This window comes from Anarhichas minor, unplaced genomic scaffold (assembly GCF_050575085.1).
Source record: "Anarhichas minor isolate MPS153535 unplaced genomic scaffold, ASM5057508v1 ptg000136l, whole genome shotgun sequence".
In the NCBI taxonomy this organism is placed as follows: Eukaryota; Metazoa; Chordata; class Actinopteri; order Perciformes; family Anarhichadidae; genus Anarhichas; species Anarhichas minor.
In genome coordinates this window covers 1,675,076-1,702,139 of record NW_027466582.1, presented here as the reverse complement: position 1 = coordinate 1,702,139, position 27,064 = coordinate 1,675,076, and the positions used below count along the sequence as shown (strand labels likewise).

The 27,064-nt window shown below is 44.0% G+C and overlaps 1 protein-coding gene across 8 annotated transcripts; it reads right to left on the bottom strand.

Annotated features, from left to right (window-relative positions):
- Positions 1-584: 584 nt before the first annotated feature.
- Positions 585-27,064, bottom strand: ankrd6b (ankyrin repeat domain 6b). 8 transcript variants are annotated; one of them, XM_076084464.1, is made up of 18 exons: positions 26,691-27,064; positions 20,542-20,635; positions 14,077-14,351; positions 10,808-10,906; positions 10,372-10,660; positions 8,560-8,658; positions 7,320-7,418; positions 7,007-7,105; positions 6,325-6,423; positions 5,592-5,690; positions 5,408-5,485; positions 5,157-5,261; positions 4,824-4,931; positions 4,498-4,656; positions 4,202-4,354; positions 3,521-3,634; positions 2,910-3,180; positions 585-2,076 (listed from the first exon to the last, which is right to left on the bottom strand). In XM_076084464.1, the coding sequence occupies exons 4-18, from the start codon at positions 10,903-10,905 to the stop codon at positions 1,508-1,510; spliced, it is 2,439 nt and encodes an 812-aa protein (XP_075940579.1). In that variant the 5' UTR covers position 10,906; positions 14,077-14,351; positions 20,542-20,635; positions 26,691-27,064; the 3' UTR covers positions 585-1,507. The 8 variants fall into 8 exon arrangements, with proteins under 8 accessions (XP_075940579.1, XP_075940584.1, XP_075940582.1 ...); XM_076084469.1 differs by having other exon boundaries at positions 2,910-3,177; XM_076084467.1 differs by having other exon boundaries at positions 14,077-14,348.

Genomic DNA, 27,064 nt, shown 5'->3' with positions numbered 1-27,064 from the left:
GGAGAACTTTAGATTTGATTTGCAGTGTTATATTTTTTACAGTAAACTAAAATGATACTCACACATTACCTTGATTTATAGGAGGGTGTTTTTTTTTTTTTTTTTTTTTTTATTTCTCCCCGAGGTAGCACTGAAGACTGGCCGACCATCACACACACACACACACACACACACACACACACACACACACACACACACACACACACACACACACACACACACACACACACACACACACACACACACACACACACACACACACACACACACACACACACACACACACACACACACACACACACACACACACACACACACACACACACACAGCGTTGGCTCAATTTACATCCAATACAAAAGGGGCTAAAATGCCAGATAAATACACCTAACTGGTGTGTCTTTACTCTGTGACTTTTATCATTACATGTCATTTGTAGTGTTTTCAGGTCCACCTCTCCTCACCTTGATGTCCTCGTCTCTTAAACCTCATCAACGTTTGAGGCTAACTGAGCCCATCAGCCGGACTTTTGTTTGTGCTGTATATTATACGTACTGTATGTATCAAAGAGGATCTAAAGAACAGATTCAGAATCATCTTTTTTAATACAAAATATGTTTTCCGGCATAATCATACAGAGTGCATTATTCATATCCATAAAACTAACCAGCATGTATGAGTGGACAGTCACTACATCAAACAGACAGTAAACCTGCAACACCACTCTGAGCTTCCTTCATGCAACATGACAGAGTTCATCTTTAACGTCGGTACATTTACTGGTAGACAAGCGTGGCAAGACGTCGGCATTCTGGAAGCTATTGTATACATTCAACTGTTCAGGGTCGACAAGGCAGAAACTTCATCTTTTTGTCTGTAAAAACTCAGAAAATAGTGGGAAAAAAGCAGCAAATCCTCACATTGAAGGAACTGCAATCAGACTTTATGGTGATTTTGCTTCAAAGACAAACAAAACAACAACTGAGACTTTTCTTTTGATCAACTAATTGATGAATCCTCTAATCGTTGCAGCTCTAGTGTGTCGACTGGAGTAGAAATCCTCGGCCACAAACCAGAAGAATGAACAGATGCGTACAATTACAGAAAGCCAGTCTGCTAAAAAAAACTAAAAACCTTCGGGGGTTATTTACAGTATTAGTTCAGTTACATTCTCATAAATAAGCAGTAGGTTGTTCCTCGGACAACATGCAGGTATCAACAAAAAGCTTATGTTACTGTAATGCCCTCCATCAACAACTACGATCCGATGACACCACTGTGCAGATCGTGCACTTTTACACATTTCTTCTCCTCATCGTGGTACACAGATCAATATTTAAGTACGGTTGGGCTGTAAAAACTGTATATACACACAGTGGCTCCAGGACGCACAACCCCGGACAGAATGAATTCAGTAAGGCTGTCCAGAAACAGACTTTTGGCTGTTGAAAGATGGTGAAACCTCACATACTTTGTTATACAGCCTGGCAGTGTGTGTGGGTGTGTGTGTTAGCAGTCGTCATGTCTGTTAGTCCTGCGCGTGCGTAGCTCGTCCTCCAGGTACGTGATCCGCTCCATCAGAGCGGCTCGGTCGGCCTGAGCCCTCCGGTCGGCCTGCCAGCGAGCCTCCTGCACCTTCCTCTCGTACCAGCGCTCCATCTGCGCCGACACCGCCTCGAAGAAATACTGGGTCACCTCCTGAGCGTGCATGTTGTCCCTCTCCTGAGCAAAGGAGGGTTCACTGGGCTGGTCTCCGAAGACCTCCAGAGTCCGGACCCCTGTGGCCCCTCTGGACTTAGTCCTGGCCTGGGAGTGCTTCTTGTGGTGTTTCCCTCTGAGCCCGGCTTCAGTTCTGCCGCTGCAGCGGCGCTCTGTGGCCGGAGACAGGCTGCTGGATCTGTAAGTCCTGCTCCCCTTCGCCCCGTACTCCCTGTCCATGTCCTGCAGGTCCTGGTTCTTCCTCTGGGTGTCAGCGCAGATCCCAGGACGCTCCTTGGGCCGAACTACCTGGACAGACGACAGCGGGCTCTTGGCTGGTGCAGGAGAGGAGACCTCTGCATTATGAGCCTTATCCCCATCTGTTAAATGTTCAGAAGAGATCCAACGATTACACATTATAGTTACACAGCAAATACTCTTTAGTATTAGCCTTCAGTGACTCCGAATCATGGACAAGCATGCCAGAGGCAGAGATACAGTGACGATGTCTTTCTATCCCATAACCCTCTGGACCTCAAGCAGCTTCTAAGAATGAACTTAATGTCTTTCACAGTATCTGGGGTCTCGTTTATTCATTACAGGTATAACGATGCCTCTCACGTTACTTTGCACTTCTATATTCTCTCTGTCATCCACAGTGAAACCAGCGGTGTTATTTGTGCTTGTGTAGATAACTGTTAACACATTTTAATAACAGATATAAACCAACTCAAACATCGACTCAAATCTCACTTGATATTTCAACAGCACTGTGCGCATCCTGGAGCTCAGAGACCGAACTACCGACACATCAGCGAGATTTTAAATGAGACATGAACAATTGTATGTTTTTGATGAATTCCACCAAATTTAAGGTGCATTTTTGGCTGCTTTTTCTGTCAGCAGCGTTTCTCACAAATGATGTGTTCAAGGACCGTCGGAAAGATGTGAATCTGATGATTATGACCGTTTTTTACAGCTTCAGGCTACGATAAAACGGTGTAGTTTTTCCCACCGGATACACCTCAAAGTATCCACATTTTTCTTCATCAGGATGGTTTGTTGCTGCAGTGACCTCGTAGGGTTCAGCTTAATGCACCGCGTTTTTTTAATCCACAAGAACAAACCCGTGGCGGTGCGAAGCAGTTTAGCAGAATTAGATGTTGTTAAAGGGTGTTTGAACAAGTTAATAAGGTGTTTGTGGAGGCGTTACCTGGAGAGCTCTCCACATGAACCACAAAGTAGTGGTTGGCTGAGCCGCCCTCTGCCGCACTGGGACTGTCGTGGAGCTCCAGGCACTGGGAGCTGCCTCCCTGGCCAGAGGGCGGCTCAGTGAAGACGGCTCCGTCGGCTTCGTTCAGGCCCTCGGCCACAGAGGAGCAGCGCCGCAGCTCGGTGCTGCCGGGGTCTCCTGTGAAACGAAGGTCCATGTTGTGCAGCTTGGACAGACACCAGCTCTTCAGCTCGCTGACCAGGGACGCCTGCTTAAAGGGCCGATACAACCACACACAAGAGTCCATATGGGTTAATGTAAAGAGAGAGCAGGACTCCAGACTGTGTTTACATCAATGATGCTTGGTGCTCAAAGCTAGTCAAATGTCGGCCATATTATCTGCTAAATTAGCCTTGAATCCCTCAGCCCCGAGGACACGATGGGCTTGAATTTTGTACATCTCAGACAAAACGTTCAAGTAAAACCATCTGGACATCACTAAAACGATACCTTGCAACCTAAATACAGAGGTATACAACGCATCGTGCCGTGTGATGACCTCAGCGATGACTTCATCAGCTGCAGAGCCTGTGATTGGCTGTTGGCGTTACCTGTCTCTTCTCTGCCTCCAGCCGCTCCTGCAGGGCCCGCTGCTCGATCCTCTGCAGACACTCGGTCCTCTCAGCGGACACTCGCTCCACCGTCATCTTATCGAGAGCTCGGATCTGACAGGAAAAAAAAAACACAAGTCGCACACATCTCGAGTGCAACTAGAAACATGGCGGACGAGGAGGCTCGTCTTTGTCGAGCTGGTCACTTTTCCTCTACTTAGAAGTTAGCGCTTTAGGCTACCAACAAGCAAAAACCACCTCAAGCAAGCATAAAAAACTGTTCTGCCCAATTTAGGGAGTTTTATAAAATGTTGTTGTTTCCATACAGCTTTTCTAACTTCTTCAAAATGTAGAGTAAACATCTTTATGACTTGAGAGTCCCTCCGTCTAGGAATTGTTTACCTTCCCATGTTCCTCTCTTGTGTTAAACTTTGGGCAAACGCACCTGCTTCTGTTGTTCTCATCTTGTTGATTATACACTGCTTCCTGCATCCACTGTTGTATTTTCTCATGTACATCTGAAGTCAGTGGAAGCAGACATCTTTCCAATAGTGTGTAGTGCTTTTGCCAACAGTTTCAGAGCATACTGATCGACCAATTTGTCGCGTGAGAGACGCAGAATTTCCGCGAGGCAGCCGTCACCTGTGGCCCCGACTTTAGCATGTAGCATGTGTACGGTACCTGGTGTTTGTTCTTGCGGTCCAGCTGGCCCATCTTGCTGTTCATCAGGTCTTGGACAGTGTGGATTTCAGTCTTCATCTCCTCTTTGGTGGCCTCCAGCTGGTTCTCCAGTTTACTGATGAGAGGTTCACAGCGGCAGCCGCTCAGAGGAGCCTGAAAACACACCGCGAACATGAACCAAACGGGCAAACGCAGCAAACATGGCCCTGGACTGGCTGACACATTTATCTAAGTATTTAGTCTTCATCGATCGTCCATATTTACTATGGGGCCGCAGTAACACTTTGAGCACTTACCTGCATGACCTTGCCGTCCTTGCCGCGGTACAGCGTGTAGAGCTGATAGGCCTTGTAGTTGTGTGGAGGGATGTTGGCTCCTCGCGGTTTGCATTTCCTCTTGTGGAAGCCTTCGCTGGTCCTGGTCTCTCTGCGGCGGAGCGGGTCGGACAAAGACGGCTGAAACATCAGCAGCACCCGGGGTTAATTATTTCATCTCAACAAGCGCTACTCGTTTCGTCTTCTCCTGTCCAGAACTTCAACTAGCAAACGGTGCACTTTCCTTTTTCTTACATCAGTACGGATTCAAGTGTGCTTTTGTAACTGAGGTGAGTTCAGGGACCTACTTTCTCTTTCTGCTTCCTGTTCTTTCCCATCTTGGCGTTCGGCTCGGTTATCTCAGCGTGTTTGCAGGCGGCTCGGTCACTGCTCTGGGTGTCATCTGCTGCACTGTCCTGAAGGGAACATAACATTGATTTTAGTTAACTAAAAAATATTTATATTCATACAAGAGCAAGCTCTAAAAACTAAAGTGTCCTCTTGTAAATATCGTTCTGTTCTTCACTTTCATCCCAAGGTTTTTAGGTTTTTTCTCACCCCTTTCCTTTCTCTTATTTAAGCAACTTAAACTACAAACACAATCATTTAAACCTGCTTTGACACACCGGTCCAGCTTTTACCTTACAGTGCAGCACCTCATCTCTGGGCACAGACTGAGCTCTGCCCTCCGCCTTCAGCTTCTCTCTCCTCTTCCTCGCACTCCTGCCACGCACAAAACTCTGCACCTTCACACACACAGGAAACAAAATGACTGACTACTTATATATGTAATGAAATAGTATGTAGTAGGAGCACAGAAATGAATCTCTATGTACGAGTATTGTTTACAGCTGCCTGTGCTGGTTGTCTACTTGCTGATTACTGGTGTTACCTGAGGAGCTTTGGTCAGCAGAAGAGCCACGTCTGGGTTGTTGTGTTCTCTGGCCTGGACCAGAGCCGTCTGACCCGCCTGCACAAACACACACACACACACGCACACACACACACACAGTAAATTAGCACACAAACACCTCTTCTGAGCATTAACGACGTGGAAAGAGGCTGCAGGAACTCACCTTGTTGCAGACGTGGCTGTCTGCTCCGGCCTCCAGCAGCAGACGCACCGTCTTCTTATGATTCAGAGCAGCAGCCACGTGCAGCGGCGTGTCGCCAGCCTGCACACACACACACAACAAGATATAATATGAATTAAGTATTACCATAAATATGCATACTATTATAACTATGCATTTACAAACTTAGTTACTAGAACGTTTGTTCCTCGGGAGCTTAAAGTGAGCTACGGAGACTCTGGGAATTTTGACAGCAAAACCGTTAAATACGTTAACATTAATTTATTTCATGACGTAACGGTTGACTTTATATCCGGATAGGGAGGCCAAGTCCTGCCCCTTCCGGTGCCCCTCATATTCAGAAAAATATGTAGTAGTAGTTGTTACTGTTTGAATTATGTCATGAACTACAATTTAAAAGATAATTTTGCAAGCCAAGAAAGTCGCAGTTTTATGTCAAAATGAGACTTTCTTGGCACGCAAAATTATCTTTTAAATTGACAAACATCTCACTATTGACTACCGTACATATTTTTTCCAAAATAAAGGTCTCATTGTGGTCAAACGGAAGGGGAGGGACTTGCAAGATAAGGGCTGCTTTAAAAGAGTAGATGGTATTTTGAGCCATTTTTAACCATGAAATGACTTCACATTGTGTAGGAGTTGTCACTATTAACACCAGAATCAATAAAACAACATGTTTCAGTATGCAGTTACTGAATCATTTTGAACTCACCAGGTTTTTCTCCGACACGGAGCAAAAGGCTCCCAGCAAGATGCGGATCACAGCCACGTGGTTGTAGCGAGCCGCCACGTGCAGACACGTATCCCCCGCCTGGAAAACACACATTTAGCAAGTTTACAAGAATTTTATTTTAAAATGGTGAATGTGTCGCAGCAGAATGCCAAAACTAACTGTAGTTCTTTGTGATGTTATGGACGCAAAATAGCCCCAGATCTCAAAACTCAGCATTGAATGGAAAACACCTTAAGCTAGAACGCTAAAGTTGGTCTGAGGCTCTTGATATCTTGTGTCACCGTCAGCCAGTGACAGAGCGGTGATGCTGCTGCTTTATACAAATACGTTTAGCATGAAATGGTTTTATTGGCTACTTGCAAAGCAGTTCTCTTTGTAAAGACACATAAACAACAACAATCTGACTGCACTGCCCTTTTTTACCACCTGGGGGCAGTGCAACACAGCAGTGTCAACACAACTTCTGACATTCCGTTTTTAAGGTAAATGCAAACAAGGAGCCACAGGAGGAATTATTATGAGTCATATCTCCGTCCACCTGATGAGTGAAAGTCCAACATGTACTCCCGTTAGATCTAAAGGGGGGGGGGGGGGGGGGGGGGGGTTACAGTGTGGGCAAAGGGTTCCAGAGGTGGAGAGAGAACGCTCACTGAAGTCTTACATGGTTCTTGTTGTCGGGCCTGGAGCCTCCCAGGAGCAGAACCTTGGAGCTCTGAGCGTGACCGTTCTGACAAGCAAGGTGGAGCGCCGTGTTTCCTGCCTGCAAAACACAAAGTCAGCATTTATTGGTTTACTAAAAAAGTTAATCACTTGCTGGTGACGCCAAACAAAGAAATCACACTTCTGCTCTGAAAGTAAGATTACAAAATGACGATGCAGAAGCGCCGCAGTAGTTCAATAAGTCAACAGAAAGCCCTGAACCACTGCTGAAGCAGTTCTGCACAGTTCAGAGCCGGTTTAAGTTGCACAATCACCTTGTTTTTGGCGTGAGCGTTGGCTCCGGCCTTCACCAGCACTTTGACCGACTGGCTGAATCCGTGCCAGGACACCTCGTGGAGAGCCGTGTTACCATCCTGACGAGACAAAAAGGCTTCAGGATACTTCCACTCATGGAGATTCTCTTCGTAACTCTATAATATGGAACCCATGAAGGATTACGTTGGTACATTGATGATGGCTCCGTCTACACGTCTTTTCTCCTGATATTTTAATAAGCCCTGGCAAAATGTGACCGTATGTAATAATGTTTTACATGTTCTTTGTGAAATGTGTTTGCGTTTCAGAGCGATCATCCAAAATGAGCCAACTGTAAAGGATTTATGTGGAAAAGGGCTTAATCAAAGCGTGCATGGTAATACTGGCTGGATTAATTCACCATTAAAGGATAGTTTGGATGTTTTAAAGTGGGGTTGAATGAGGTACTTATCCTGAGTCAGTGCATTACTCACAGTAGAGTTTAGACTAACAGACAGGAGTACCAGCAACAAAGCAAAGAGATGTACATTTGATAAATCACAACTTTGTTTTTGAAAACATATACACGTATTAAATACTTTATAAATGAGACCAAATTAAAGTTAACAGGCTCTCCTTATTTCCCTCTCATCAGTAGAACAAACCTAGCCTGTCCTATTAGAGTCAGTGTTATAAGTAGGCTACAATGATCAGAGCAATACCAACATGTGGCTCAAGAATGTACTGCAGACATAAAATCTCCTGACCCAGTCATGGTTAGCACGACCCAAATAACCCAAACAAAGTAATCAACGGACCAGAAGCTCAAGAACAGTTGTTTTAGTGAACGCAGTCGGGAAGCGTAGATAACAGCTTCAGTTCCCTGACAGAAAGCAACCGCAAAGCACCTCATACAAGCCCCCTTAAAAACACACCCCACCGACATGCATCACCATTATTGTCTAATGTCCGTTTGTGCTGCAGAAAAGAACAAAACGCACTCAAAACTAATTCCACCGGCCTGTCGAGCTGCTAATAAACAATCTAATCTCAAGTTAAGTTTCTACTTAAATACACTTTTATTTCAGCACACACGACTCTACTCTTCATGAGGGAATGAGGCTAAGCAGATTACAGGCCCACTGGTTCCTCTATGATTATCACATGCTTTAATGCAGTCATTATCATGGCTTTAAATACCCCCGTGTGTGTGTGTGTGTGTGTGTGTGTGTGTGTGTGTGTGTGTCTTTTGATCCTCACCTTGTCCTGTCTGTCCAGTGCACACCCTTCCTGGATGAGAGCGTTGATGACGTCACTGTTTCCCACCATGGCGGCCCGTTGTAACGCCGTCTGCTCCCCCTGCCAATAGAAACACACACACACACACACACACACACACGACACTGACTAACGATACGGTGGCAAGAAACACTCAGCAACAGCTCAAGTAAACCAGCATCCATCCATAGGAAAAGATATTCCATCATCACAACGTTGTGTTCTTGCCGAGTCACTTTCATGCCCTAAAGATCCATAAATCTTATTAAAAATTGTAATATTTCCGACAATAATTGTTGAAAAGTTCTCACCAAAGGGGATAGTCTTGTTTTCGTCTCGTCAATCATTTGTAAAACACTTGAAAGGTGCTACATAAAGAACATTTGATGGATAAAGGAATAACTTGCTGCTTACTTTGAGCGGTAAAAACACATGGAAAAAAACACATTAATCGGAACAGTATCAGGACTGCTCAAAAGAAATACACCCGTGAACTCCTCCACAGATCAGGAGCTGCTGTACACGTCTTAATTCACAGATTCATGAAGTCTCAACAGACCAATAAAGGAATTCAACATTTTGGGAAATACACTCATTTACTTGCTTTTTCTGAGAGTGAGCTGAGCTCAAGTTTCCAGCCACATGCAGTGTTTGCCATGTTTAGACTTTTTCTAAATAACACTTTTTGTGTATGCGAATTGGAAATGTGCATAAAAACAGGTCGATGTAAATCTCACTTAATCTCATGTCTGTGTGTGAAGCCGGACTTGGTTAGCTTAGCTTAGCATAAAGACTGAAAGCAGTGAGAAACTAGCTCCGCTTGGCTTGTGAAAGCGCCCTTTGGAGGTGCGTCTGGCTAGCGGTTTCCCCCTGCTTCCAGTCTTTATGCTAAGCTAAGCTAACCAGGTCCGTATTTAACCAATCCGAGCTTTATTTTGATCCTCTAATCTCACTCTTGAAAAGGCCGCAAACAGGGTTTCTCTTTCCAAAATATGTTGAACTATTCCTTTAAAAAGGAGATAGATTGATTTTTGGGAATTTTGTTTGGTAAACTCCCGGATTATTACCTTCATGTCTCTGCAGGTTAAAAGTATAACCTGTGAAATGATCCTTTGTGCATTTACTGCATGTTCAGTGACACACTTATGAAGTCGATAGTTTAACGGCTATACATCATGTATCATGGATGACAGTCGATCAAACTAGAGAATATGAAATAATAAACCCTCCTTCCACTGAGTTACTCCATCCCATAAACATCTGTACTAATCTTACCATTTACCATATAATCAAAATAGTACAAAATTCCCAAAACACCATCTATCCCTTTATATGTGGACAAGCTCCTTTTCAATAAGCTCAGCGGAGTTATTACTGACTCGAGCAGTAATGGTGTTAATGTGGTCCCATATATTATACAAACCACAGCAGGTCGCCTCAAACAGCTCCGCCTGCTGTTTAGAGTCCAGAGTGGTTTGTATAACCGTGACAGCGGTGACGTACAGTCCCAGGAAAGATGAAGCTCACACGTGTATATGCTCAGCCCATTCAATTCAGCACACAGAGCAGATTAGTGGTGAGGGGACAGGTTTGACATGAGAGCGCTGGAAGAAAGAGCAATGACTTCCATGAGAGATGGAGGAGGAGGAGGAGGAGGAAGAAGAGGAGGGTCATTCCAAGGATAGATAAGAAGTGAGCCCAGCAGCAGCAGCAGCGGTGGAGTTTGTTCAGGGAAGGTAAAATGGGGGAGGGGGCAGATTTCCGCTGACTCAGTGGGAGCAGTTTTTGGCTAACCTCCTTCACTGTCCCTGATCCTCCAGGCTCTTTCTCAGCCCTCCTCCACTGTCTTCTCTCCTCCACCTCCACCTCCTCCTCCTGACTCAGTCTGCACCTCCTGCTCCCTCCAGTCCTGGAAGACGTACTGCAGCCTGTTGCGGAGCTCATTGACCACAGAGAGTGAGTTCGGCAACCCCACACATCTGGCTTTTCACTATCTGTAGGAAAGGGGGACCTGCATCCTGAGGGCAGCCCCACAAGTGGACAGTCCAGAGGGTCCCATTCAAGGCCACTGGACGCCGTTAGACTACAGTGTGAAGAAATGTCTAAAATATAAATTCCAGTAAAACAAAACTGAAAGCAAAAAAGATAAGCAATCTACTCAGGACTGCGGTGCGAGAGCTGGAAGTGGAAAGATGGCCGACGCAGCTGACGGGCGGGTGGATCTACTCACGTCGTCTTGGATGTCCAGGTCGCAGCCAGCTTTGAGCAGGACACGGACCACCTCAACGTGGCCTTTGTAGGCGGCCAAGTGCAGGGGGCTCCTGCCATACTGTGGACACAACACACACACACACACACAATAAGCACACTAACTCCCGAACAAGCAGACAAAGTCGAGTAAATAACGGACAGCATTACGATCCAGTGAGTCAGATATCGCTGCAGCGTAAGTAACGGTGGTCTTAGCCGGCGGTACGGCTGAAGACAATCTGCTTCAGAGTACAATCCATGTCGGTAACGAGTCGACCGAAAACAAACAGATACTTAATCCATGGTTTAAGAGAATCGTGCACAATCTGCACATCTGTTCATGTCAGCGGAGTCAAGGATCGGCTCTGGGATCCGTGGGCCGGCCCCGAGGCACAAAGGTTGTACAAGATACGTTTCACACATATGTTCAAAAACATTAATTGATTAATTGATTTATGAAGAAAATAAGATGCAGAATTATTGTGCAACAATGTGGGCACATCGACAAGTTTAGATTTATTTAAATTCTTCTTTAATTATATTAATTGCAAATAATTATTTGGTTTCTGAATCGTTATGAAGTAATTATTGAAGGAGATGTGTGTGTGTGTGTATATATATATATATATATATACACATATATATACATACATACATTATATACTGTAATGCTACATCAGTGATGCTACGTACACAACCAGGAAGTGTGAGAGGACAACAGGAACTTCAACAAGTGGAAACTCTTCTTACATATACATGCATGATAATTATATAAACATAACACTCGTTGGGAGGATTAGGACAAAAGCTCTGAACACATCCTGAACATTACATCCTAAATAATGAACTGTACCCAGAAGAATGAGGGCGCAGGATGTCTGCATGCAGGTTCAAACACCAGAGCCAGGTGATCTCTGTTAATCTGTCATTGTACCGAGTAAACTCAGTTTAATTACTGTTCCCACACAACAGCGTAAGCCACATTACACCCCTGGTATTCTCTCAGCGCTTGGAGGTTTGGTGCTTTGTTTGGGTGCGGCTCTGGTCCGCTCTGTATTTACGTGGTCCTCGGATTGAGTTACACTCGGAGAGGAGCCAGGTAAACAGCAGGCCTGAGGCCGGCGGGCAGCCTCTGTTGTCTGCACCCTGACTGAGGGATTGTGGCTCTGTGGGCTGGTTCTTTCAGAGGCAGTCGGTACGTCGGGTGTCACTTTACTTTGTAGTCTCCAAATGCTCTTGTATAGTTACATTCCTCTTTTTAGTTATGCATTTGACTTTATCTGTAGGTTTTGTCTCTCCCTGCTGGGGATCAATGAATCTTATCTTTCATCTTAAAGACGTGTTGGCTTGTGTGATGGAGATGAGGCGGAAATCAGAGCTGTAATAACCTCAGAGCTCTTCATCGTTACAACGGAGAACAACACAGAGTTACCGAATAAATTCATCCAAATCCTAGCGAAGCACACTGATCTACAAAGAACAATCACTCCTCAACTACATGGAGTCTGTGTTGGTGGACCGGCCGTGTAAAACTGCACATACTTTGATAAATGAATAAGTTGTTTTTCAAGTATAAATGCAAAACATGGGTCCAGCTGCTCCAGTATGAGGATTTTCAGTTTTGTATTATTAACTGAATGTCGGACAATATATTTAAAGACGTTACCTTGGGCTCCAAGAACCAAAACAATTAATCAAGGAAATAAATGATCTCTAAACCTTTCACTATTCTATTCTTTCATTGGTCACCTGTAGTCAGGTCAGGCTTTAGAATGGGAAAGAGTTAAAGGGGAGCTTCACAACTTTTAAAGTCCATCTTAAAATAATACCGACATGTCTAAATGTAAAGGGATCCCCTCCCAAAGCGGTTCCAATGTAAGTGATGGGAGACAAAAGAGCACTAAAAACTTCTCAACCGCTCCAGATTGTGAACCCAGTAATTAGCAGGACTCTGAACCCTCATCTCCTCACGCTTTCTTCTTTAACCTCACTGAACTCGCCGTTTTATCCCTTTTTCTTACTCGATCCATTCATCGCATTATCCTTCTGAAAACTATTCCTACAGTCCGCTTCCTGCGCAGAGGAATGTTTTCGTATGAAACTCTGCCCCCTTTATCCGGGATTAAGTTTTCATGATGGCAACCTGCCAAAATACCCAAATACAGCCGGTCGGAACTAAATCATCGGAGCGAGCAGCAGCACATGTCATGTTGTTGTAGCTGTCTTTTCATTTCAGGTATCTCACATAGAGAATGAAAATACCAAAGGAACCAATGATTTTAAATGTGCGCCTGAAACCTTTGCCTCTTATCGTCAGACATTACAATTATTTCCTAAATATAGGAACGCTGCAGCACAACAGACCTGTTGGTACTGTGTCTGTGCGTCTGCCTGTCTGTCTGCGTCTCCTGGACTGACAGCTGTGTCAGTGTGATCCATCTGGCCATGTAACAGCTCAGCTGTGAACCCGTCCCACATCTGGGTGCTCACGACCATGGATGTATAAAGAGAAGTGGAAACAGTGAACACAATGACCCGGATCATTGGACGATCGTTTTGCATCCGTTGTCCTATCGAGCAAAGAAGAGTTTCCTTCAGCGCGCCTCACAGCCGCCCGGTGCAGGCAGCTAGTGAAGCCAACGTGGAAGTGACTTAAACCTGCATTCTTTGTACCGGCCATCAGGGGGCGACTCTTCTTGTATTGAAGTATGAGGAAATGATCTTCTTAATACCTCCTGGCCTCTAACACCCACAGTGTATTTAAGAGGAGGTGTCTTCATCCTCTGTGTGACTCCCACACACTGGATCGCACTCAAAACACCTTCTACACTGACGCCATCATTCCCCTGACTGAGTGAAGCTGCTGACATCATTTTCATTAGTGTGAACACGATGGGGTTGTGTTCACACGTCAGCAGCTCTAAGCCTTTCATGCTCTGCTTCTATTTGAATCAAGAGACGCAGATGAGCCCGTGGAAACGGTGATGACACAATGACTGAACACATCCGATGACATCGTGACACGTTCTGGAAGCTCACAGCTTTGCAGTGAAAGCAATTGGCCACACTAAAAAAAGGATATCCGCTATATTCACTAGAGCACAACTATGAGTCACACAACGCAGTGACACAATGGGAGTAAATCGACACCCTAAAGACGCAGACACTGTTAAACAGGCCGCGAACAGAAAGATTAAGCTTTGGAGTGGATTCGGGCCGACCGGCTCAGACCCGGGACCGCTCACTCACCTTGGTGACGGCTACTTTGGCGCCCTTGTTGATGAGCTGGACCACATTCTCGGCTTGCCCCTTGTGCGACGCTACGAGGAGGCGCTCGGAGAGTGCGAGGACCTCAGCCGCATCCTGCTGGCTCATGAAGCAGGGCGAGTGGTGCTGCAGACAGAGGCGTCAAACAGACGTGGAGCTGGAGAGGCTGCCAGTGCTGCTGCTGCTTCTTCTTCTTCTGTCTGCTTAGAAACTCCACAAACTGCCAGGATTCCTGCCCTTCATCCTCCTCTCCGCTGCTGGGAAGAGAACAGGAAACACATGGAGTGAAAACAAGCCAGCGTGTGCTCCGCTCATAATGCTGGCAAACAGGAAGACGGGGCCGACATCCCGACTGTCCAGGTTGTTACACACATGTACGGTCCTCCTGGGAACATGTGCACAGAAACAACCACAAAACCAGGGCCACAAAGAGGGGTTGTATTTAGTCACACATGGAGTGCTGCAGTAGCAGTAGTAGTATTTTAAATCAGTAATAAAATGTAGTAATAGTAATAAAATGACCTGTTGTGACCCGTAGGATAATCACAGCCTTGTGAAACTTTACGAGCACTTAGTAAACACCGAGGGCATTCAGAGGATATATGGCTGTCCCGGGTATAGTGACAAGAAAAAGGGCTTTCTGAGCAGCTTGCACAACAGAAGTGCTCACCAACCAATCGCAGACAAAATGCAATTCTTGCAGAAATCCCCAAATAACAAAAGTATTTGACACCAAATCACAGCATGGAACTTTCTATGGTGCTCCTTAAGTTCTTGGTGTCTTAATGTAGTATTTTGGAGAAATGGTTTTCAATATTTGAGGTAAGAAACGGTTGAACGGTTGGCATATAGTGGTACTCTCTCCATGCATGCCGTCTCTGATTAAGTCTCAATACATGAATCCATAAAGACACCGACAGGTGACAGTTATATGCAGGCAGATGGAAAAGTCTGTCAACTCTGGAGTATCATAAATATTTCAGTGGAGGTAAATGGGCTCCTTTCATGTCAAATTCTTTTACCGTTATCAATCCAGAGTCATAAAAGCAGCAGGTAATAATCGGAGTGAAGACAGACGCTGTGGACATGTTGTGACAGGAAGGCTCTGTGATTAAAGAGCCTCTATTACACGTTATTTGTGCTGTGAGAACTCCACACTATAACTGCATTCATCACAGGCTTTAGACCTTTTATAAACGTTGTATTCAGGTGAAGATGTGATGTTCTGACCCTCGTGGTGTTTATTGGCTGTAAAGCTGATAATCCCTGCTCACTAAGCCTCACCCAAGCACAACAGAAAGAGAATAACGTGTAACATGTTTGAGGTTAAGCTTCCACAGAGTGAGGAAGTGTTGATATGACTTCAACAATCATGCAGGACTTTAAATACACAAGAGCAGGAACGAGTGGAAGTAACAAAAACAAAAACGCAAATCAAGATCTGCCAAGAAAATTGCAATTAGTGCATCTCTATAGTAGATACTCATTTATGCTTCATTTCCCACGCGTCTGAGCAAATGAGGGAGTTTGCATCTCAAACGACACTAACATTATAAAAGCAGTACGGGCCGAGGAAGGGATCGGGACTTTGCAGTCACTCGTGTCCATTCGTACAGACCGGTAACCGGAGCCGAACACAGGACGTGAGAGAGACAGTGATTGCACAGCTCCGCTGTGAAGAGGAAGAGGCACATCCCATCCGATCCCTGGAGTCTAATCTGTGATGACAGTCCGTGTAATGACAGCGTGTTTCATCGCTAGAGACAACGGCACAAAATGAGGCAACATGGAACGGACGACATCAACAAGACGGAGTCGGCGCCGCACATGAATAAATGCAGAGAGAGAGACCGATTACTTCCAAGACATTAGACCTTCATCACAACTCAACCATGAAACACGGCTGTGCGGTGCAGTTCCACTGGAGCAGAGTTTAAAGCACACAAGTACCCCACGTTTTAAGGCCTTTAACACACGAGGGCGTTTCCTTTTTTACAAACATTTATTTTTCTCGTGAGTACTTTCACAAATAACGACAATATTACACAAAAAGGCAACTTAATACATTTGTGGAACAAAGGTTTGATCCGCAAATAAAGGCATCAACCAATCAAGTTGCGTGGAATGAACATGTTCAAAGTATGTTAAAATATTCATATTGCAAATGTACACTACGAACCAAGATGACAAACTTTATTACTACTTTCAACCTTCACAAAAGGCAGCTCAGACCAGATCCACTCCTTTCATTCTTACCTTTCACAATAAAAGCCCCAGGCATGTACACTGAATTTGCATTTTGCTTAAAAGGAAACTCATAAAATACGAATTTTCTACAGTTGCACTTTTTCTATAAGGTTTGAATAGATTAACTAATTGAGGTTAGCTGTCGTTTAGCCTACTGTGAGATATTTTATTCAGTTTCCTCGTTCTTAGTGAAAGTACTCGTGACAAAAACAACAGCTCGAGTTATTGCACAAAGAAAAGAAAAACAACCACAGTGTGTAAAGGCCCTAAACGACAGCAAAATGCAGTAAAGACGAGGTTATGGTGGAAGTGTCCCCACTGCGATGCATCTTAAGAGTCCACACATCTAAGGGATGATTCTGCAGTCCAACAAATATCCTTGAAACATTCCCAAAATTAGAAATCAGGCCACACAAAGTGGAATGCCAAAGAATGCATGAAAACCCTCCCAATCGGAGGTCACTTCACTTGAGCTGAAGAAGGGTTCTGAGGCACTATGGTAACATGGGAATGGCTCCCTACTGCCAGCTAAAAACTGAATAACATTAAGCGAGGTGGGGGGGGGGGGGGGGTGGGTGACTGCATTCCAGTAGATTCTCCAGAAGATCCTGTTCAGTCGGAGACCACGAAGCACACAAAGCCGGCCTGGCAGCCACAGCGAGGCTCCTCGCATGCAGCTAGGCAACGCGGGCTTTTGTGCAAACCTTTTTTTTTTTTTTTGGGAGCTCAGGACTCCTGTTCAACAACAAAATGCCAAACCCTCGCTTTTCACATGGCTCAGGGAGGAGGCCCTGGAGAATACTTATCAACCTGCCAACTTCTCATGCAGACACATCGCTGACTATCCGGGTTGTTGGAGCCGATCGGTGGAGGTGGAAGGATTTATTTTTCTGATATATGTTAGAAATAAAATGACAAAAGAAGGGGAAGATATATTAGCGGTGGAGCTGTGTTGTATTCGTTTCATACTGCAGCCCGGATTATCTGGGACGAGGTCGAATGGGCCCGTTTGTACTTTAATACTACTGAAAAAACACCCGTTAAGTGCTACAACACAACGTTAAACTAATAACAGATACATAACTTATTTAGTCTACAATGATGCAATCCGTGCCAAATGTTTTTCCTCGTTTCCTCAAATAAACCATCTAAAGACATCAGTTTAAGAGGAGAAACCAAACCACAGATAAACATGTTCATGCACTGGTCAATTCAGAGATTTTGCTTCCATAACATGTCTTCTTTCAGACTAGTGGTAAGAAACATCTAAAACACACATTTAGGTTTTAGTTTTACTACTTTTGTCTGTAGATTTCTACTAAATTCATCAAAAGTTACCAATAGATAATGCATCATTTGCATATTCAAACATAACATAAAAAAATAAAAATTAAAAAAAACTTGTAATACAAAAAATGATTGTCTCAATGTCAGTAATTAAGTGGTGAAGTTTCATGGTGATATCTATTAGTTCGTTTAGTTTATTTTGCCAAAATTATTCAGCTACTGTACTTGGCTCCGCCCTCTCGTGTCACTTCTGGTTGCAAAATACCAAGATGGCGACAGCCAAAATGTCAAACGCAAGGCTTCAAAACCAAAGGGTGACGTCACAATAAACATTTCCACTACTCATATATAATCTACGAGTAAAACGGGATATTTATTGTTTGGAAACTTCTAATTCTGCCCACCTTTCTGTATTGGATCTCATATAAGTTAATGAGCATGATATAAGTTTACTTTAACATCCCATGATGCATAAAGTGTGCAAATAAGCCTCTTCATTTGTTTAAACAATATCTTATTGCAGGTACAGTGCCTCATGTTTGGGTCAACGTAACTTCCCCGACGGCTGACGTGTTGAATCTTGCGGTCCGGCCTGCTGGAGGTGTGACGGGCTTTATTCAGAGAAACAGCTGTGATGGGAGGCGCCCGCTTGATAACCTCACAGTGACATACCGGCTCTGAACTTTTCTGACTCATTCACAAGCAGCAAACATGTCTCCCAACTGGACATTTTAAGTGGAGAATGTCTATATTCCCAGAGCTAAATGACTGCACAGACGTGCATCTATTATGAGCATAGTTCATGATCACTAAGTGTGCACCGGTGAGCTATTTCAGAACTGTTGTAAAGTTTGATGCATCCCAACGCCCGCAGGCACCGACAGATGCAGGTGAGAGGAGCAAAGGCATGTATTCAGGTCAATGCTTTGCTAACTTCCACGGTTGGGCCTACAAAAGTACGTCATCCATGCAGCACTGTATTTACTGCAATAATAAACTCCTGCATGTGCGAAAGCATAACAACTGTCAGCCCTCATATTATATAATGTGTAATAACTGACACAGCACAACAAACGCACTCTTGAGTGTACGAGCTAAATCAATTTACACTGTGACAGCCCTGAATCACACCTTTCAAACCGGTGTTTAGCTGATGAGTAACACGGAGTCAATGAGATGCGTTCTCTTCTTCACGCTCACAAGGAAGCACTGAAGTCAGCGTCACTTTGTAGCCGTCGACACGGTGACCGTGACCGATAAGCGAGAGGACAACTGTGCATCCTTTAAGACCTCGGGAAGCAGTGGACGTCCAAAGTATGCCAGGAATGTAACTGCTAGTGCCCGCCTGTCAACACATCCAACAGCAGCACATTCAAAGGTTTTATTTAAGTTTTAGTGGGTGGAAGGATTTCAGATCTGACAAACGAGGAAGTGATGTGACCTCAGTCTCTGACCCCTAAAAACGTGCACCAACGTCCTTCAACCGACATGTCAGGAAAGATATGCTTTGTTGCATTTTTTCTGCTGTCCGTTAGTTACTCCCACCAAAGATTTGGCTTCTGATTACAGTCTACAAATGATTATCTGAAAGGGGGGGGGGGGGGGGTAGTAGTCTACCCTACCACCCACTTTGGTTGTATGAGAAAATGACTTTATGGTCTCAACCTCTAGTTTCAAGTCTTCTTCAATACAGCATGATGTTCATTGAGTAAATTATGGTCCATTTAGAGTCAAACAGACCATAAAGCAGGGGATTATTATGGGTAATATTCATGGGGCAAAGAAATAATGCTCAAAATAGGCTTTTAGACTTGTAGAAACAAGCCGGAGCTTCTCACATTACATCATTTGTTTTTCACTGATCTTGAAAAATAAAGCGCTCTTCACACAGTTCATGCTTAGAAATGTAAAACTTCCCTGAGGGGGTCTCATTAGATACCAAAACTCTACAAGAGGTCACGTCCTACAGATCCAGCTTGATACAGAATTAGCATCCACTGCACCGTGACTCCACGCGAGGATGGAAACGTTAAAAACTGAATCTGTTGAAGCAGAGCATGAACACACAGTAGCCTGCAGTACATTCTCCATTATGTGGGTCATCTCTTCCTTCTGTTCGTACGAGCACTCACAGCCCCATTAAAGTACGCCTGTGTTACTATACAGTCCCATGGTGCTCTGCATGAGCCTCTAACACACAGATACACTCTATTTTCAGCTCATCTCATTTCTTATAGACCTCTTTTCTGTTGGCAAACACGAGGACGATAACCAGCAAGTGGTCGTTAATACACAAAACACGTATGGAGACGCCTTTACAAGAAGCTGATTCATGTACAACCTGCCTCCACCAAGACTAACCAGGTTCAAGCATTCATAGCTATACCTACGAATAAGAATGCACTGCAATTCATAGATATCCCACAAAATTATTTCATATGATAGTTTATTTTGAAAATACTGAGCGGACGGGAGTTTATTTTGAAAATACTGTTCTCATGTAAGGAGCGGTAATTAACGCGTATTGCTGGACTTTTGTAGAAAAAGTATTTGCTAACGGTAAGCACAACAAGCTAGTGCTGTTAAGGTTCAACATATCCTCAGACAACAGTTTGTATGATATCTAACAAAAAGTTATTTTCACAGGAAACTCAGATAGGTTTAGGCAAATAAACTACTTCAATTTAGGTTTAGGAAAAGATTGTCGTTTGGGTTCAAATAACCACATAAGTGTCGACATTAATTACGAAAGTTACGTGACGAAAACATCAGCGTTGACTTCTGTTTTCACACGGTCTCCTGGCTGAGAGATCGCTGTTTTCTGGATCCAACCACCTCCCTCCAGCCTAACTTTTCGTAGGTATTACTACGAATGCTGGATGAGACCAGCCTGAACGGTTTGTGTGTTCTTACCGGACTGTCACCGTACGGTGTCGCTGAGGTTATCGTAACAGGCAGAGTCAGTCAGTCTCACAGCTGGAAGACCGCCCTGCAAGTTCCCGGTCTGCTGCAACAGTAACAGAGAGAGAGAGCGGTGTATAAGACATGGACGGTGTGTCCCTGTCCCTTACTGAAAGCAAGGCTAGTTAGATTCATAAATAGTCGAATAAGTCCTAGTTTCACCAACAGCGGATGTTTTCTCTCATCACATCACCAAAAACAAACCCACTGAATCTGACTGCAGAAGGACCAACAGCTCAGTGACTCGACTGCTCTTAACAGCGCAGCTATTTTCCCAGCAGGAGGCCTTTCCCCCTCATACTGTAGATGTGAGGGATCAGTGACACGACTATTTAGTGTGTGTGTGTGTGTGTGTGTGAAAAGCAAGTGTGGTCAGAATGGAAGGCCCCCCTCAACCCCTCCTTCCACCGTCGGATTTCACTCAAAACTCAGCCATCTGTCTTTGCTGCACCAGTCAGGGACAGAGAGCCAAAACCAGATTAAAACAATACTTTGACCCACTCACTAATCCCAAGATCTGTTTCAGTGCTCACTCGCTGCAGCACACAGAGAGATTGAAGCATTCACGGTGGACAAAATGAGACATAAGTACCGCAGAATACAGGACACCTGATGGACCACCAGGGGACTTTATATCGGGGAAAAATATGTACGGTAGCCAAATAACTATTTTATCCCATTATAATTGTGCCATGAATTGCATATATTGTGTTTGTTAATGTAACAGAAAAGTCACATATTGCATAAGAAACTGTGAAAACGTGTAAATAAAAAGACTACACCCCAAAAAGTAGCGTAAGAGACGTCTGCGGCTGAAGCTACAATGCCTGCGTGTTTCATACTGAGATGTACTCGCAACAAAAAAGTAAGAAAGAAAGTGGAATTAGCAAGTTAGCTAACTAACTAGCCAGTCGCTAAATTAGTCAAATTTACTCAATTTCTGTAACAAGTGCAGCACTGAAGAGGAATTAGCGAGCTACAAAGCTGCTAAATGAGTGAAATTAAACAACGTAACGCTTCATCCACACACTCCAGTCTCAGCGTAGGAAAACGCATTGCTATCGGCAGATAATCTGCAAATCAGAGCACAGTAGTACTTGCTAGCACTAGCCAATCAGAGCACAGTACTAGGAGGAAAAGAATAACATGGAACATGGCTAAGTTACCCGATGTGTCGTATATGTTGGTGTTGGTGACGTACATTGTGCAAGACAATAGATGTGGTTCAAACTGCGACTTCCTTGACGTGCAATATTATCTTTTAAATTGACAAACGTGTATAAATCACGGCACACATCAAACGGGACGTCTCTGGCCGTTAACGACCATCCATATTTCTGTACATCATCTCTATGTTATCTTAAACATGTGTGCCCTTTGTGCAGAGAACTGGGAGGCTGACCCTCTGTTAATCCTCAGGTCACTGCTGGAAACAAACCTTCTGTCATCCGTGTGACAGCTGATCCAGATGTGATGCCCATCTTAATAAACAGTGCCGAGGTCAACCTAAACATCAGACTAAAAATAACAACACATCGTGCCTTTTAGTACAACTCTGCTGTACGACACGGGGCATTTAAATTACCTTGAAAAACCAGGGCTAATAGTATCATTAATAGAATCAGAATTATCTAAAGTATTGAACAAATATGTGTGAACATACAAGGAATTTGATTCTCTCAATGTACAGCTAGGTTAAGAATACATAAGTAGTGAAAAAATAGGTTTAAATATAAGTATTATATAGAATATATATAAAAGGCACAGAATAAGAAAAAGTGTTCTGTAATGTAGTATACTTTTAACCCCACAACAGACCAGAAACACCTCAACATGTTAAATGCAACAGGTAGGTCAGAAATACATATGAAACGTACAGATTTGGTCACAAAATAGTTTCCTCGTTCTTTCACATAATATCAAAGGACGAGTAAAGGCTGTAAAATCGGCCTTGGAAAGTGTAAAGCTCCCAGAGGAACTGTGTGTGCAGGACAGCGTTGTTTAGGCGTTCTCTGTCTGCAACGAGAACATCTTATCAACGCTCCTGTACAATAGAAACACAGAGAGATCCACGTGTCACAAGTGACCCTGAGTTATTTGGGGATTCCTGTAGTGAGCGACTCTTTGCCGTCCTGTCTTTTGGTTTCTCTCCAGCTGCAGAAAACTGCTGCTGAGACCAACAGAAGCTACAGAACCGTCTTTGCAGCCACACTGAAAAATGTCCGACTCAAAGTACCAAGTTATTTTTAAGATAATGCAATGTACAACATGGACCTCTTGGTTGAATAAGCATGTGTTTTGCAGTGCGACAAGATTAAACGAATGCAGCTGCACAACAAAGAAGAAGACCCTCCTACTCTGAAGACCCTTGCCAGTCTGGGAGCCGTAATCACCTCCTGGGCCCTGCTTCATTGTCCGGGAGCACCGAGCAGAAAAGGCCCCTTGTGCTCCTTTTAGTGGTACATTCACAATGAGGTCACCGCCCGTGGGCTAGCAAATGCATTACCCCAACAACAACGTGACACCACATGTGGTCGTTAAGGGAGCAAACTCACACGGGCCCCTCCCACTTTGTTTCAGTCTAATTAGTTGGCTTTCTTTTTTGCAGATTTGGCAAATCCTGTATTTCCTATACCTGCTTCTGATGGCTAACCCCAAGCACGTGCTTCTGTTTAATTGACTTCCCAGTGTGTTGCAAAGTGACGCCAAAGGTCCTAATCAAGCGTCAGTACGTGGCGGGCCGGGATGAGAACTTGTTGCGCAAAAAACATGCGCAAATTAGGAGTTGAAGCCGCCCATGGCGCCTCCTCTCCAGCTGGAGAGAGCCGAGTGTCAGCTGTCAGGCAGGGCATTCAACAAACCCCCCCCCCCCCCGCCATCCCCCAAAAACCCCCCCACACAAAGTACAGGCTGTATCCCACTGCACCGCTCAATGAGCCCCAGCAATGCAAAAGACTAAAGACTCAAGCTCCTCGTCTTTCCCCACAGAGATGTTCTCTGCACTGCCTCACAAACAGAGCGGAGATCCCAGAATCAATAATCACACTGCCACCGAAACTGGATTCATAATTCTAATGTGTAAATCTGATTCCAGAGTGATATTGTCTCCTTAAAAACACAGCATTAATATCACAGATTTGTATATATTGTACTGAAAGCATCATGGGAATTAGCAAATCTCAGCATCTTCCGTTGCACTGGACAACAAATGCTCCATCTCACCATCTGACAGACAAATCTAATAACTGCCTCTCACACAGTGTCTAGTTTCTGGAGCCTGCAAAACGCATTAAGGCTCATTATGTGCCCATTATACACCTGGTGACCTCTGACCTCAGCACTGTGCCGTGCTAATCAGCCCCCCCCCCCGGGGGACGTGAGCAGACGGACAGACGGGTATACACTCACACACTCACAACTGCTTCACACACGGCATGACTACGCGTCCCCGTACGCTTCCACCTCCAATTTAGGTTTTTTTGGACACAAAATTAGGACGAATAAAGGATTATTTTATCTTATTTGTTTACATATTATTTTAGCTACTTATTTTCAAGAATAATGTTTCTATTGGGAACTATATTTACGTCCTGTGTTGTGCAAAGAATCTAGTTTTTGAACCGCTTAAAGATTTAAAAGTTTAAGTTAATATTGTATTGTCTGTTTTGAAGATTGGTTTGTGTTGAAGCGGACTCATTCCCTCTCAGTGTATTATTTTGTACATCGTCGTGTATGTTGAACAGTTCGACGGTGGATTTGATGACGTCGGTGTTGACTTAGGTGCAATAAAGACTAAATCAGTGACAAAAGAACCACATGTTGTGTATTTCCTGGAGGGAATTTACCGCACAGAAGCGTGGAATGACTGGGAATCAGGGGAAAGGGGTGAATCACCAGTGTAACTTAATCTCACAAGAGTTCAATAGCTCTTCACGGTTATTTGAAAAACAACCAACCAAACAATCTTAAATAAGATAAATATTGTCTCACATTGGGCGAGTCTGTTCTTTCTTTCTTAGCTCCTGTATTTTTGAACGCAGCCTCTATTTCTTCCTTACCTTGATAACGAGCTCGACAATATTCATGTTCATGCCGATAATAGAAATTCTTGTTGTGACCGAGATGAAATCCTATATCGTCCCCTCCCCACAATGCACTGGGTCATTAACTACAGTTTCATGTCGGTAATATGTTCATGTCATGATCTGTATATTGTTGTACGTACACTACCAAAGTGACTTCCCTCAGCATGAGGAGGGCTACTTATCTTTAACTTATAGTCACATTGACTGAATCTCAAACACAGTTTCTATCTTCCTCCCTGATGAATGTGTCAAGAGCATTTCCTTCCACAAAAACAAACAAATCTGCAACTTAGAGACTTAAATCCTTTACACCCATGTGTGCTGGCTCGCAGGCTGTTCCTGCCTTTGAAAGTGAAGCTTTGCATCGTCTCACTCGGTCACTCTCTAGAGGAGGAGGTCACCAATAAAACTATAAGGAGAACCCTCCAAGCTGCACCTAAAGCCTCACAAACAAATCACATTCAAATGAATGAGGCCTCCGTCACTACTCGCTCACAACCGCCACTTCTTCCTTCCTTCTGGGTACAAGTTGAGGTATTATCATTATAACACATTACTGGCAAGCTTTTCCTAAGAAGCTCATGACTGTTAAATACCCTCAAATCGAACCCTTATTATATATATACCTAGAATTAAATATTTAGGTTAAGCCTTAAGCTGCAGAGAAGATTTCCACTTCAGCCTACTTTCACATTTCCGTGGTGTTTTTTCAGGGGCTGGAGCCTAATTTGCATCAGATACGGCAACATGTTATGCATCCAGTGCCCTGATTAATTTGTAATTGCTTAATTTATTCTCGTTTCCAGACATCTTACAAACACACTGAACACTGAACCCATCTGAGATCAGACCACAGCCTTTAAATAGTGATGCATTTTGTAAGATTATTATGCAGTAACATCAGCAAGTGATAGATTAATTATAATGAGAACACTGAGGGGATATCTTGGCGAGGTCATTCAACAGTCAACGGCACAGACGCGTAAATACAGAAGCTTTCTTAATTAAGGGACGTCTGAAGCATTTTAACTTAAAACATGAAATTTAAAAATGGAATTTAAACGTTTTGGCGGTTGCAAGGGAAATCTAACAATGTAATTATATATATATATATATATATATATATATATATATATATATATATATATATATACATATACACATTCCTTCCTCCTCCTCCTCCTCTTACCCTCCTCTCCTCCTCTTCTACCTCTCCTCCTCTTCTTCTTCCTCCTCCCGCTGTCCATTTGCATGTCCCCAGTGACAAACCCACTGGGGATTAAAGGGGTTTCTAGAGACATACCCCACTAGAAATCAATAAAGTCACACCCTGCCTGACGATGTGAGGAGCTGATGTGGTCTAATGTGGTATGACCTGGTCTAACGTGGTCTGATGTGGTCTGACCTAGTCTAATGTGGTCTGACCTGGTCTAACGTGGTCTGATGTGGTCTGACCTGGTCTAATGTGGTCTGACGTGGCCTAATGTGGTCTGACCTGGTCTAACGTGGTCTATATATTATAATAACCTGTCTGACGATGTGAGGAGGTGCAGCTCTATCAACACTTTAAAACCAACTTAAAAAGTCTGTTAAAAGCGTCTCAGCTCTGTACTCACTGAGCTGGACTCTTATGGTCTTTATAACTTATATCTGACAAACGTACATTTGTGATGTGCTGTATCTTTGTATTGTGTGTTCTTGTTTGTATATCTTTGTATTATGTCTCTACCTTTGTACTGTTTGTTATTGTGCTTTCCTTGTTTTGACCTGCAACGGGACTACAGATGCGAATTAGCTTTAAAGCTATAATCTGGTACGGTGCATGACATGGTGACATTTATCTTTTAAACTGTAAACGGTCCCTTTTAAATTAAATAAATAAATACGGCAGTGGTTTCGCTCGAGGCACGTAATTCAAGTCAGCAGAGTCACGTCCAGTGTTCGTACGCAGCACAAAAACAAGCACCGTGAACCTAAAACACGACAAAATAAACAGCGTAAATCAAAGACACTCACCCGGGAGAGAACGAGTCGCTCGAGCGTCGTCGGTTGGTCCCGACAGCCTCGCGAGGTGCACGGTGAGTGAGAGCAAACTACAAAGTGAAAACACACGGTCGCTTCTGTCGTCGCTCCCGCCGCCTCCCTCCCTCTCGCTCTCTGTCCCATTTGCATGTCAACAGACCCGCTGACTGACTCCGTCACTACGGAGAAATGAGAGGAAGAAGACGCGGTTCAGCTTCGGTTCAACTTTCTCCTCAAATTAAATGAATTCCGGTCAAAAAACGCCCCCTTCCACTCCTGACCCTCGACTTCAGAGCCGCAAATGAGCTTGTTTTTTTTAGCCGAATAAGTTAATAATGGAGAACAAATTGACTATTTTGGCAAATACA